This window comes from Carassius carassius, chromosome 39 (assembly GCF_963082965.1).
Source record: "Carassius carassius chromosome 39, fCarCar2.1, whole genome shotgun sequence".
NCBI lineage: Eukaryota > Metazoa > Chordata > Actinopteri > Cypriniformes > Cyprinidae > Carassius > Carassius carassius.
Window position 1 is genome coordinate 8,719,177 of NC_081793.1, and position 14,035 is coordinate 8,733,211.

Here is a 14,035-nt window from a genome sequence, read left to right on the forward strand (position 1 = left end):
TCCTTTTATAGGTTGGGCCACACCCGTTTCGGCGGGAAGTGGCAAGAAGGGCGCGAAGCGTCTATTGGTCTGATGTTGCATCAGCCTGTGCTCGATAGGCTGTGCAGTTGCCGCAGAGCAAGCCAATGAGCGAACGAGCCATCTCGCCTATGGCTGTGTACTGCTGCAAATGCGCTTTACAAAAAGCCAAAATTAAGGATAATTTTTTGCTTCAGTATTTCGTGAAAAGAGACTTTTCCCGTAGCGTCTTAGCTAAGACGCAGTACGAGAGAGCTCTCGTAAGAGAACGCAACACATCTCAATACTCATAAGGGTGTGTTCTGTGTTTGTCTCCACGAGAACGCAAGTGCCTTGACTTGACTTGATAAAATTATCACAGTAAAGTAAATTCACAACACTTCAAACGATTGCTTCAAGCTAAATATATGCCCTCTGTTCATATGCTTTACCTAGTGAAAAAAATGATTTTGTCTAAATCAGGAGAAAAATATGTGCAAATCAGTTCTATATATGGAGTCACTGTGTGATGTTTTTATCAGCTGTTTGAACTCTATTCTTGACGGCACCCATTCACTGCAGAGATACAGTTGGCAAAGTGAGGCAACATTATCCAATTCTGTTCTGACAGAGAAAGAAAAAAACTCATCCACAGGATGGATGTCCATGAGCAAGGTTTCATTTTGGAAAATCATTTTCATTTTTCAAGTTGGAAAGTTGGATAATTATCTTTGGTGCTGACACCTGTATCTGCCTGCAGGATGACTGCAACACTTGTTCATAGAGTGAATAGCGCCCCCTATTTTTACCTAAGACAATAGGTGGTCATTTTAGCCGCCCAGTGTTTAAATTAAATTATCACATTTCTGCATTTTTTAGAAAAGAAAATCTGTTCATCTAATAACAGAAGAAAAAGAAAACAGCGATTGTGGATGAAAAAATTTGTGACAGACACGGCGAATGAATGATGCAAACAGTAATCTAAAAACATAAAGCGTTTTCTATACTTCATTAGATCCTTTGGTGAATTGTGGGCGTCATCAAGAAATCGAAAGTATCGCGAAGTCAACCTGCGCGAGGCACATATTAACGTCTGCTGCTCACAGTACCAGGATTCTGCTTGTCTGAAAACAACGAACATTTGCATTCATTATGTCCAAATCTAATGTGCTCAAGATAAAATCTGATAATGCAGTGAAGGTAAGTTCATCTCATTAGTATTTACACGAAGTATTTCCACTGTCAACAGAGTTAACAAAAACGCGTAGGCTAAGCTACTAACGTTAGTGCTTTGAAATTATGCCTCCACAATGTTTTAAAAGGGCTTTGTGTTTTTTGTTTTTGGTAGTTTTTGAACATAAAACACTGATGGAAATCTCAGTTTATATAAAATAATGATAAAAAAAAATCCTGAGTCACTTCCTCATCCACGAATGTTGAAAGTGAAAGTAGCATGGAGGCGCGATCATGTTCATGGACAAAGATAATGTTTGAATTGTAATTGTACATATGTGTTTCCTTCATCAAGATAGAAAACTACCGCCAGTCACTGTATAAGCAGGTATGAATTCAATAATACACACATAGACTACATTTGAAATGGTTGTTTATGGTTGTTTGTGTTGACAATTTTCGATGTGTTGACAGGCAGAAGACCTGTTCTCCAATCACATACCTCTGAAGATCTCACAGTTTGACAACCTGTTAAAGGTACATTCACCTTTGTTCATTTGGCAGAGGCTTTTATACAAAGTGACCAATACATTTGGGTATTCATATAGGCTATGTGTATCTATGGGAAATGAGTTTGTGACCTACTCACCAGGTTAACAATTGAGCAATTTAACCTCCTTCAGCAACAACTGAATTAAAATAATTCTATTTTATGGTTTAGGGGGATGAGTTCAGTATCACTGACCTCTCATCTCTCCATGCACCCTTGGACATTCCCATTCCTGATCCCCCTGCTCCGGAGGAGGAGGTTGGCATCCAGCTTGTAATTCATAAAGATAATAATATAAAAAAGAATAAATAAAAACATTTAAAACATGTATTAAAATATTTTAACAGGAGATGGAGACAGATAAAAATGAAGATGATGAGAAAAAGAAGAAAGGTAATTTCACACACGCATGCATGCATGCATGTGCACACACATCTTGGGTTTCCATGTTTTATAGGGACTAAATGACATAGACATAATGATTTTTAAACTGTTTGTATAACTGCACAAACATTTATAGATTTGAAAATAGAAAATTCTGTAACATTCTGTATGATTTACAGTATAAGCTGTTTTCCTCATGGGGTTTTCCACATGCAGTCATGAGTACATGAATGACTGAGCGAAATTGTATTTATGAGTGGGAAATGTGAAAATATAAATAACTGTTGTTGAGAGAGGTACTTTATGTTAATTTGAATCATTAAAGAAACACTGATCCATAGCTAATATAGATCAGTGGTTCTCAGCCTTTTTGACACCAAGATCCCTCATTGAGGCCCTCAAGGGCCCCATCCCCTAGTTTTGTTTTCAAAACGTATCTTAATCTAAAGGCCTCTAGTTTCTGTCAATTAAAAAGTTACTAAGATAATTAAAAAATTGAAATAGAAGCTGAAAATTCTTCAGGCAAAATTGTTATGCACAGATTAAGTGAAGATGAATATCTACCAGAGTTATATAAAGAAGAAATGGATAAAAGTGTGCTAAAGTTGCATATGTGCACCAAACTATAACTGATGCATTGCTGTGATATGGAATATGGCATATTTTTGCAATGTTACATTTGTCTTTTGTCAGCTCCCAAGTGTGGCTTCATCAAAGGAAATGACCGGATTGTGAAGTTGCTGGATATTGTAAAACCAGAGATAATGGCTCTGAAGGAAACCTGCATCACTGTAAATGGGCACAATTTTTTCAAAAAAAAAGGTTTTCAGCATTTTCCCAGATGTACAGTAGTGGCAACTTTATTCTTTTATTATTTTTGTCCCAGGTTTCGTGCTGGATTTCTCATCTAATTCCAAAAATAGAGGATGGAAATGATTTTGGAGTTGCAATTCAGGTTATTAACCCTTAAAAGGCTCAGACTCCCATTAAATGCTGTTTTATACATAATGTTTCTGATTCTAAAAAGCAAAGATTATCAGTGGCTAACATGACTGGTTGATATTTTAGGAAAAGATCCTTGAGAGAATTACTGCTGTGAAGACTAAGGTGGAGGGTTTTCAGACCAACATTAACAAGTATGAGCAATACCCATTTCAGTACATTATGTTTACTAAAGATTGTAAAGGTGCAATGTATTTTATGCTGCTCACATTTATTCATTTTGCCATGTTGGTAATGAAAGTGTGTTTATCTGCAGGTACTTCTCAGAGAGAGGTGATGCAGTGGCCAAAGCTTCTAAAGACACCCACGTGGTGAGTGACCCATTAAATAAACTTATTAGCGTCTTTACTTTTTTTTGTATAGCCAGTTATTAAATAGGGTTTTCAATACCATATTCTCAGTTTTTGTCATTTAACCCTTTGATGCATGAGTTAAGAGGTCATTTAAGTACTCTGTGCAAACACAGAAGTAGTTAAACATTGTGAACATTCTGTAGCCCTCAAAGATGAAATTGAGTATGTCAGAAATTAGTTTTGCAAGAAAATGCAATTGCAATTTTCAGGCACAATAAACATCCCCACCTTTCAAGAATATGAATAGGGATGTACAAAGAAATAAAACACATGTAACTATTAACAATGTATTATACATTAAATTTTATCTGCAGTTTACTCTAAAATTAATAGATGATTATTCCATGATGTGCATACTTAAATAGTTGGGGATAAATCAGCAAATTTACACATTGACCTCATCACATCAGAAGTACTATAGTATAGTTTTGTCACTTTCCTACCCTATTTGTGTAATAATGAAGAAAGTTTTTTTTGACAGATGGATTATCGCTCTCTGGTGCACGAGAAGGATGAAGCAGCATATTCTGAGATCAGAGTGATTGTGCTTGATATACGCGGTTTCTATGTGAGTGGCTTACATTTATTCACTCCGCAAACAATTCATATTAGAGATATGGCTTTTTCATATGAATCTTGATTGCTGTGTTCACATCCGTATGGCTGTAGATTCAGATGTCTCTTGTTTCCAGGCTGAACTTTATGATGTCATCAGCAAGAATCTGGAGAAAGTGACGAATCCCAAAGGAGAAGAGAAGCCCTCCATGTACTGAGACAGATGCTTACTGCGAGCAGTGTCGTTCTACAACTAGACAAGTTTTCAGAATTTCTCATTTCTTCATTTTTGACACTCAACAGATACATCCCTAAAGTGGTGAATAAACTTCAGTCATTCATAAACATACAGTGTGTTGTAGTACAAATGATGAGTTCAAGTAAATTCAAATGTACGTTTATTTCAGCATGTTCAAAACAAATCAGGAAAACCCACAAATTCATAAACGTGATATATTCTTACAGCAAAAAACCATATTAAAACCAAAAACAATGACTTCACAAAACTTACTCAGTTTCTTCATTCACACTTCAGAAATATAATGGTGTTATAACATTCAACTGAATTCCAACTCCAACAAATGTTTACAAAACCTTTCTGGATCACTTAAACAACAGAAATATCTAATGTGGAAATCTCCCCTTCATGAAGTGAAAACTAATTTTTGAAGACAAGAAGTGATCAATTCTAAGTGATCAGTCCTTTTTTTTTTTATGAAACAAGAACATAATTTTTTTGTTTGTTTGTTTTTTTTGTGGAAGGTGCTACACATTTCTCAAACTTCTGGTCCTTCTCCTCCTGGAATCAACTGGAAAACAGCAGAAACACATTATTTCCTTCCAATTGACAATGTAATAATTTTGATTAGCTATTATCTATTAATGCAATTTCAGTTTGGTGTGTTTTAGTAATGTTTGAAATGGATTAATAATAATTCAATTAATTAATAATTCAAATATTTCAGTTAAATCCGGACACAGACAAGTATTTCTACTTGATAGGTTTTGTTAGACAAGCATTGCTATTAGGGTTTTTTTTTTTGTCTGTCATAGAAAATTATTAAAAAAATAATAATAATAATTTAAAAATAAAACATTCTTCCATAGTAATAAATAAATAAAAACTTATGCTAATATAACTTTCTATTTGACCCAGCTTTACTGAATCCGAACAGTTGGTGGTCATTGTAAATGTAGTGCACTGCAACTTTTATTAACACATTGGTTTCAAAAACAACAAACTTACATTAGAGCTTTACTCAATTTAATATTACTCACTTGCATATTCATACACTAAACCAATCTCAAAGCAAACATTGTCAATTCATTAAATGTGATATATAGTGGATTGCTAGTTGATTTAAAGATGAACTCAATAATTGATCATACCATTGTGATGTTATTGCCATTAAGCAGAATCTGATCCAGCTTTGTGATTCTTCTGCCTTCTGGAGTGATTTCACTGACACACAAAAATAACGGTTGTTATGGTTCAGTGACATGTGAGATGAAGATTAATCTCTTCAAGTTTTCTGAAATGTAATCTCACATTCATGTTGACGTCAATCATTTTTTGTAAAATGTTTTTCCAAACATAATTGATTTCAGAATTCAATTTCAATTTAAGAACACTTTGTAGAGCCACGTAAAAAAAAAAAAAAAAAACTTAATGTATAAGTACATTTTTGAAACATTGTTATATAATAATCAATTTACAACATATAGACCTGGCATGTTGGAGACAGGACACATGAATGCCGTTTCTTAGGGAGCCATGCAACACATTAAACCCCCTTTTCACATTATTGTTTATAACACTATTTTAAAGAAATACAAAAATTAGTCGTATTCCAAACTCTGTATTAACCTTCTTAATAATAAGAGCACCATGGTGTCTGATCACTAAATATCCCAGAAAAAAAAATATAGCCTACATTAGAGTATTAATATATAAATATATATATATTTAGTCATAAGTTTGAGGAGCAGTTAAAATCAAAGCAGATGGGTGCATACATCGGGGAAAGATGATAAAGAAAATATATATGCACATTTTTAGGTAGGAACATATACTTACAACTCCGTCACATCCTCAAGAACCATGTCTGATTAAAGCAGTCAAAAAAAATACAGCTGTTGTACAGACCTGCCACACTTTTGGAATTGAATGTACCTTCTCTTTCTTTAAATCATGTGAAACAAATGGTAATGCAGACTTTATTAAAACTGTAACTATAATGGCATTACAACAAAGAGTCTTCTACATTCATAGAACAAATAAATGATAGCAAAGTGTTAGTTTGTCCAGAGGAGTGAGAGCGTAACAGTGTCATCGGCTCTGTACTTGTATTTTATATATATATATATATATATATATATATATATATATATATATATATATATATAAGAATCTAATGCTAAAACATTAACCATCACAACTATGTGCCAGTGTTTCTCCAGCATGTAAAAGGATACTGACAAAGTCATCAAACCCGAGCAGAGTTCCCACAATCTCTTTATCGTTCTTCATGACAATGTGAATCCGTGAGCCAATGCATTTATCCACCAGCTCTGAAAGAGATCACAGAAGCCATGAACAACACAATCACAGACAACAGCACAAGACTGAGGCTGTTCATGTCTGCAGTTAGCCTGGTTAAAACCAGACCCTTTTCAGTTGAAACTGAGTTAGGTTCTGGCAACGTCTCGTTTCTAAAGGGGCGTCACCGACGGACCTCGTTCAAATGCCTCTGGGCGCAATTGGATAGACCTAAAACCAATCAGAGCGATGGAGGAGATGACGTATGCAGAGCGAATCCAGAGCGAATCCAGTCGGTAAGACAGCGATAACATCTTTTTTAGATATGAAGTCTTCAAGTGTTGTTCTTTGCTCTGGTTTTAACGCAAGGTTAAAGTTTAAATCACTTAAAACAGACGCGATAGCAGTTTAGAACGAATGTTCCTCTGCAGCATCCATCTTTGTAATGTACAAAATCTGCTTTACCGTCGCTGCGCTGTCGTCATCGTGTAAACCCCGCCTCAACGTTTCTGATTGGTGCCGCGATTTCGGCGGCACAGAAACGAGCTATATAGTCCTCTTTGCCAGACTATTCTGTAGAGAGAATTGAAATTCGCCGGAAGTAGTCTGGGTTTTCCCAGGCTAGTCTGCAGTACGTGTTGGGGGCAGTGTGAAATATTCTACATTTTCCACAGCACAATAAAGTACACATAATGACACGTACAGTAAGTATCCCACAATAGAATATGCTTGACCCTACAAATCAGTGTGATGAATGAAGCAGAACTGACCCTAAAAAAAACACATTTGAAGATCATTTTGTTATGACTGAAGCTCGTCAGTTAGCTAAGTGTCAGCTTAATATTAAGGTTTTGATAAACTTTGAATCAAAGAACGAATACGTCATTTGTCTGCTTGTAGCTCGTAATCACGATATTTCCGACTAAGTTACAACTGAAAAACACATAAATTACTGAACTAATGAAAGGAAGGGAATGGTAATAAAAGTGTATGGAGTTAATTCGATAAAGTCAAAGTGATGCACTTTAACAGAATTTGCTCTTTATCACTGCAGGGACAGATTTCATTTTATATCTTCGGTACGAATCACTTAACGTAAATTAAATAATATAACGTTATTTAAAATAAATGATTAGACCTATCCATTTAGTAAACACGTGTGTCCAATAAAATAAAACAATACATAAAACGTACTGAAATTTGAATGCGCCAAATACACATGAATTTAAACAATTGCAAAAGTTCAATAATAAAGTAAATAATTCATTAGACGAAAGTCGCACATACCGAGAGGTAAAAGCTGCGATGTATTCGTCGCCGCGACTGCCGCCATTTTGATAACAGACCTGAATAATCATCAGTGAAAAAGAATTACAGACATGAGAAATCGATATTAGCACTAATCCATCGATAACTGTGTAAACCATACAGTCTGATGTAAACCTGTTTTTATACGGTCTATGGCGTAAACATAGTAGATGTTCGACTTTTCTTGTAAATCCTGACCATGTTATACATATTATCTGTGATAAATAATAATAATAATAATAAAGTTCAGTTTTTAACATTAAAACGTTGAATTTGTACTTTAACAATTATTTCACACTTAAGAACTATTTAAGTAATTTTGAAAGATTTACAAATTTTCATTATGTTACAATACAAAACTGTCCAATTATATTTTTTATTTGCATGCATTGTTACCATTTTTGTAATTGTCGCTGTATTTTTTTTGTCTTGTGTTTACCTGTAGCTGTAAGCTGCCAGACTTGTATTCTCATTTGTTCTTTATGATTCATCAGGCTACGCCCAAATTAAACAATGTGGACAAAAGCATCTGCTAAATGACTGTATGCAAGTCTAATGGCCTGTAATGTGCATGGTGTATTCAGATCACTATGAATTTTACGTCTCCCACCAAGAGCAGGAGATTGTCTCATTTCTGGACCTTGAAAGCATGCAGCCTTCTTCAGACTGAAGATGCTGTTCATTTTTTAAATGATAAATGTCACAAATAACATATATATATATATATATAATTCTTTATGATCATGTGATCCAAGTTTTAGGATTATACTACTGGAATATTAATCTTAAAATAAAGACAATTCATAAAAAGAAGAGAAAACTTTTTGGATTGTGCACTATTAATGGGTTAATAATCAAATGTGAGTAAGTGAGTGTAAATGATCATGGGATTCTTGGTCATATGTTATGGATTCTCTTTCAAACATCTCAAAACCTAAGAATGTGATCATTATGTTTTATTTTGTCTGCTCTAGTGCTGCTGTCATTAAATTAATAGTTCAACCAAAAGTGTGGAAGCATGATGAATTAGTTTAATTACAAATATGTCTTATGTACACATTTAAAATAAAGTAAGTGCTGACCTTTTTATACAGTCTATGGTGCTGACCTTTTGTGTGAACTCTCCACACTCCAGCTCAGTTGGTGGCAGTGATGCGCTAAAAGCACAAGAAGAAGTCTGTTTCAGCGAAGTATCATTTCTCGCGCTCTCATTGGGTCCATGTCAGCATCAATCTGATTGGCTGCAGCACACCGCATCGTGCACAAGCTACGCATCATAAACTGAACATTATTATCGCAGTAAACATAAAATACAATAAAAATACAATAAACGCCAGGTGAAAATACCTTCTAAGACTCATTGGTGGGAGTGAAAACATTGATCTTTCGAATCAGGTTTTGAGACGACTTCAAGATTGGACTCGGCCGAAGACCTGTATAACGAAGCAGGTTTGCAAGGCTAACGTTAGTGGTTTAGATTTTTATATGCCATGTCAAACAATCTTGTTAATGTAAGTTAAATCGCTGCTTCAGAGACATTAGAAACCTGTTTGTCTTTTGGCCTCATAATTAGAAACTGCTATTATGTCTAAAGAAATGTTATTATTGCCTTCTAATATTTAGAAACCGCTACTAACGTTTACGTTATGTCTTAAGTTATTACGCTATGCTGTACTCTAATAATAACAACTTCTGTGGACCACAAAAGAAAATATTTAGAAGAATGCTTTGTTTACTTGACAACTGTATAGACAAACTGAGACATTTCTCAAAATATATATTTTTTATGTTCTACAGGGGGGAAAAGCCAAACAGACTGTAACGACATAAGGGTGAGTAAATAATGGCACCGTTTTCATTTTTGATTGAACTATGGCTTTATTTTATTTATTTATTTATTTACAATTTTGATAACACAGCAAAACTTAGAAGTAAAATGGCTTAGAATTTATTCAAAAATAGAACAAAGATCTGCACACTGTTATGCTCCCTTTATTCAAAAAGTTAAAAATAGCAATGTTAATTTCGGTCAAAGACCTTCGTCAGTCAGACACACACACACAAGCAAAGGTAATAGTTCAGTAAGTACTCACAGATTCGAACAGTTTCAATAAACGACACCTGTTAACAATAAAAATCAATCAAGTGAGCAGCTATAGTATATCACATTAAAACAACACCTCAAAACATCGGAAGACAACACCCAAACACTCACCCATCTTTTTTCAATTACTTTCCAAGTCCTAGAATTGATCAATGCATTACTATACAAAATGCATTTAAGTACAAAACAAGACCATATCAACAAAATTCACTTTTAATTACAAAAGAAATCAATTAGAAACATGAAAGTCAAGTTCTAAATTCTAGCCCTTAGGGGAAAGAGTATTAAAGCGTTAGTTCACCCAAAAATGAAAATTATGTTATTAATAACTCACCCTCATGTCGTTCCAAACCAGGTAGACCTCCATTTATCTTCGGAACACAGTTTAAGATATTTTAGATTTAGTCCGAGAGCTCTCAGTCCCTCCATTGAAGCTGTGTGTACGGTCTACTGTCCATGTCCAGAAAGGTAAGAAAACATCATCAAAGTAGTCCATGTGACATCAGAGGGTCAGTTAGAATATTTTGAAGCATCAAAAATACATTTTGGTCTAAAAATAGCAAAAACTGCGACTTTATTCGGCTCGGTGTTCATCTTCAGTTCTCTCTTCACAGCAGTTCATTCAGTGTACTGTTTGAGTACATGAATTACTCCGGGATATTGGTTTGTTTTAACTCAGAGGGAGTGTTAGCCACATTAAGAAAGTTAACAGCTTAAGTCATTTGTGGATTAATGCGTATTGGAGACGCAAACCGTTTAAAACGATTCAGTTCGATTTGGTGAACTGGTTCAAGAAGATCCGGTTACATCGAATGATTTGTTCATGAACCGGATATCACAAACTGCTTTGTTTTGAACTCTCTCTCACAACAGACACGGAAGAGAAGACAATGCTGAATAAAGTCGTAGTTTTTGCTATTTTTAGACCAAAATGTTCTTTCGATGCTTCAAAATATTCTAACCGACCCTCTGATGTCACATGGACTACTTTGATGATGTTTTTCTTACCTTTCTGGACATGGACAGTAGACCGTACACACAGTTTCAATGGAGGGACTGAGAGCTCTCAGTCTAAATCTAAAATATCTTAAACTGTGTTCCGAAGATAAATTGAGGTCTTACTGGTTTGGAACGACATGAGGGTGAGTTATTAATGACATCATTTTAATTTTTGGGTGAACCAACCCTTTAAGTCAAGTGTGTAAATATAATAAGCTCTTTTTGATAAGATATATTGTTGACATCGCCACCTGTCCTAGGAACTTTAACACATTCAATTCCAATATACCTAAGTGTGGAAAGATTATGCCTTTTTGAATTAAAGTGTACTGATACTGTTTTTTTTTTTTTTTTTTTTAATTTATTGAAGTCAAGTAAATGGACAGCAATTAAAAGATAAATAATACAATTCAGATTAGTTTCCTCTGGTCCTGACGGACTGTTGAAAGTGTTTTTAGTCACATTGGTGTCTTTACATGTCGCATGTGATCCAAGTTGAATGACATCTTTATAAGAAAATCTGTGGCTGTATCCACATCTTTATCACATCCATGCCTTTTTACAGATGTCTTTCAATGCTGGCAGTGGATGGCCGAGGGGAAGACCAGCAGCTCCAGACCCAATGTATCGGCCGGCTCCCCCACGGTATCACTACGACCCTCCAACCGCTCCCGGTCCCATCTATAACCCTCAAGGTGGCAGTTGCTATATGCCACCTCGTCCCGAATTCATGCCATTCCATTTCCCTGCACCATCACAGGGCTCTAATGCTCTTCCCCATTGCCCCATACGCCCACCGGTCTTCCCAGAGCCACCTCCCTTTCCTCCACTTGCTCCTCACAACTCAGACAGCTCCATTTCTGTTCCAGTTCAAAGCTCTTACCCCTACATGATGCCCACCATCACCCCTCCACCCCATCCACCTGTGCCACCCTCAGTGCCACCTCCCATGCCCTACCCGCCATCATATCCCATGAGCTACCCTCAAATGCCTCAGCTCCCTCCTCCACCGAGCTTTAACCCTGCTTACGTGCAGCCTGGAGGTTCCTTCAAACCTGAACGCTCCCGCCCGCCTCTGCAGTACAAGGCGGACTCCGGTTCTCGCTCACCTGAAAGACTTCGTCACCATGATGAGCACCGGCACAGTGGCCACAGCTATGGAGGATACGGAGGCCGACATAACCGAGAGTTTGGAGGAGAGAAACGGGACAGAGGGTGCAGTTCAGAGCGCAGGAGTTCAGACAGCCCACGGCGTAAAGCAGACTATGACAGAGGACGCGTGCCATCGAGACACCGCAGCAGGTAACACAGTTTTTCTGCTTATATAACAAATGTTTTGTTATCAAAAAATGATGAGATCTCTGTTGGGATCAGCTTATCATAAGCCATCTTAACATTTCCAAAGTGGCATCTGACACAGCATTATAACTCAGAAAGGTGTTTAATGTTGTGACGAACTGGCATAAATGCATTTTCCTACCCAACAACTCAAGTTGTTACTTTATCACTTGTTCACACTGCTGCATTTGGAACATGTAAATCTTTTGAATACAAACTAAAATATGAATTTTAAAATTACAACTTTGACTAAAAATATCTTATTAAGTGTAAATTTGAAATGATTGTGTGAAAAAAGTGTGTGTGTGTATGTGATATAATTAATATAACATGAAAAGAGCTGTTCTCCAAAAATCAGCATGATTACAAATGTGATCAAATGTACAAATGAGTACAAATTTGTTTTTTATACATCAGTTCAGTAAACAAGTTAATATTAAGAGACTTATGTTTTAGACGCCATATTGCCCATTTTTGCTCTATTTTGCCTATAAAAATAATTCCAAACTGAACCACAGCAGTTTTGCATCTCTAAACATGATGTGGTTCATTCCTGAACCTTTTAAAAGATTCGGTTCATTCTCAATGATTCACTTACTAACAGTGACTGGCTGCCACTAATTGGCAGTTTTAATTTCACATTTAAAATATCTTTTGTTTTTTTGTTTTTTCATAATTTCATATAGCAAAACAATATTTATGCATTTGTTACTGCAAGTTAAATCATTCCATGTCCCACTAAGCTGCATTAAACAATGTATGAATACATCTTAATGCCACTTATTTTAAAAACTTAAGCACTGCAACTTCTGTGTTTCCTCTGCATTGCAAAGATACATTTTGTTGATACTGATTTAATTTGCTTGGTAAAAGCTTAAAAGTCTTATTCTAATCGACTGATTAAATGTAAGAATTTGACTCAAAAGATGATCCACACTTTTAGGAAAAAAAAGGCTTTATAAAGCTAAAAATGCCCATAAAAGGTAAAAATCAATGTAAACTTATTGAAAAAGATTAGCTACTTTCCATCTCTGCTGTGAACTGACCACCACACAGAATATGAAGAATATCAAAAACATTAGGAGTCAGCTGTCCACGCTAGCACAATAACACATTCAGCAAAATATTGTCTAATTATAGTAATCGATAACATTCCAGAAAATACCGAGATAGCTTTTTTTGGTCAATATTGCACACCCCTTCATGAAAATGTCATAAGTCTGTACCAGTACCAGTAAAGTTTGACAGTTCTCTAATCTAGGTATTTTATCAAAAACCATTGTAATTTTTTGTTTATTAAAAATACAAATATTAAATAAAGTTGTTAATGTAAACAATAATACTACATTAAAATTATAGCATTTAAATGATGTATTATATCCTTTAAATTAAGTTCAGTTAAGTTCATTATAAAGATCATAAAGTAGTAATGTTTCGTAAGTAATAAAATGAAAGAAATGTTTAATTGCTTGTCTTTTGTTGTAATGGTAATGCACAGATCTCTTTTGACATTGATTACTACCATAGCAATCAATCATTTTAATCATACTGATTTCAAATATGGTTGGCACTTCCAAAATTTGTGTTAACTTGGCGTAATGAAAAATAAAGCTTAATTCAAATTATGAATAGGTTATATAAGGATAGCTAGCAAAGAGAATTCCCTTATTAATCACTGTATCTGATATCACTTTTGGTTGTTTTTAGGTAGTTCACCTAAAAATTAACTACAT

At 35.2% G+C, this 14,035-nt stretch overlaps 3 protein-coding genes across 3 annotated transcripts in view; 2 read left to right on the forward strand and 1 right to left on the reverse strand.

Annotated features, from left to right (window-relative positions):
• Window positions 1-1,038: 1,038 nt before the first annotated feature.
• Window positions 1,039-4,363, forward strand: LOC132121330 (proteasome activator complex subunit 2-like). Its single transcript, XM_059530630.1, has 11 exons — window positions 1,039-1,197; window positions 1,526-1,558; window positions 1,645-1,707; window positions 1,892-1,978; window positions 2,068-2,113; window positions 2,798-2,895; window positions 2,991-3,059; window positions 3,173-3,240; window positions 3,363-3,417; window positions 3,941-4,027; window positions 4,152-4,363. The coding sequence occupies exons 1-11, from the start codon at window positions 1,150-1,152 to the stop codon at window positions 4,230-4,232; spliced, it is 735 nt and encodes a 244-aa protein (XP_059386613.1). The 5' UTR covers window positions 1,039-1,149; the 3' UTR covers window positions 4,233-4,363.
• A 232-nt stretch (window positions 4,364-4,595) lies between these two features.
• Window positions 4,596-7,980, reverse strand: LOC132121331 (U6 snRNA-associated Sm-like protein LSm5). The gene is made up of 5 exons (XM_059530632.1): window positions 7,841-7,980; window positions 6,490-6,585; window positions 6,092-6,119; window positions 5,404-5,476; window positions 4,596-4,823 (listed from the first exon to the last, which is right to left on the reverse strand). Exons 1-5 carry the CDS (start codon window positions 7,884-7,886, stop codon window positions 4,791-4,793), a joined length of 276 nt encoding a protein of 91 aa, XP_059386615.1. The 5' UTR covers window positions 7,887-7,980; the 3' UTR covers window positions 4,596-4,790.
• A 1,222-nt stretch (window positions 7,981-9,202) lies between these two features.
• The window catches only part of drosha (drosha ribonuclease III), a 60,303-nt gene continuing 55,470 nt past the window's right edge, over window positions 9,203-14,035 (forward strand). Inside the window, exons 1-3 of the mRNA XM_059530633.1 lie at window positions 9,203-9,325; window positions 9,660-9,693; window positions 11,530-12,266. Of these exons, the coding sequence (XP_059386616.1) occupies window positions 11,530-12,266 (737 nt within the window). The 5' untranslated portion in view covers window positions 9,203-9,325; window positions 9,660-9,693. The remainder of the gene's footprint in view (window positions 9,326-9,659; window positions 9,694-11,529; window positions 12,267-14,035) is intronic.

Coding starts and splice junctions, on each gene's coding strand:
- LOC132121331 (XM_059530632.1), bottom strand. CDS start 7,886: ATGGCGGCAGTCGCGGCGACGAATACATCGCAGCTTTTACCTCTCG. Junction 6,586..7,840: donor ATCGCAGCTTTTACCTCTCG/GTATGTGCGACT, acceptor GATCTCTTTCAG/AGCTGGTGGATAAATGCATT. Junction 5,477..6,091: donor CTTGAGGATGTGACGGAGTT/GTAAGTATATGT, acceptor TTTGTGTGTCAG/TGAAATCACTCCAGAAGGCA.
- LOC132121330 (XM_059530630.1), top strand. CDS start 1,150: ATGTCCAAATCTAATGTGCTCAAGATAAAATCTGATAATGCAGTGAAG. Junction 2,896..2,990: donor TGAAGGAAACCTGCATCACT/GTAAATGGGCAC, acceptor TTTTTGTCCCAG/GTTTCGTGCTGGATTTCTCA. Junction 3,060..3,172: donor ATTTTGGAGTTGCAATTCAG/GTTATTAACCCT, acceptor TTGATATTTTAG/GAAAAGATCCTTGAGAGAAT.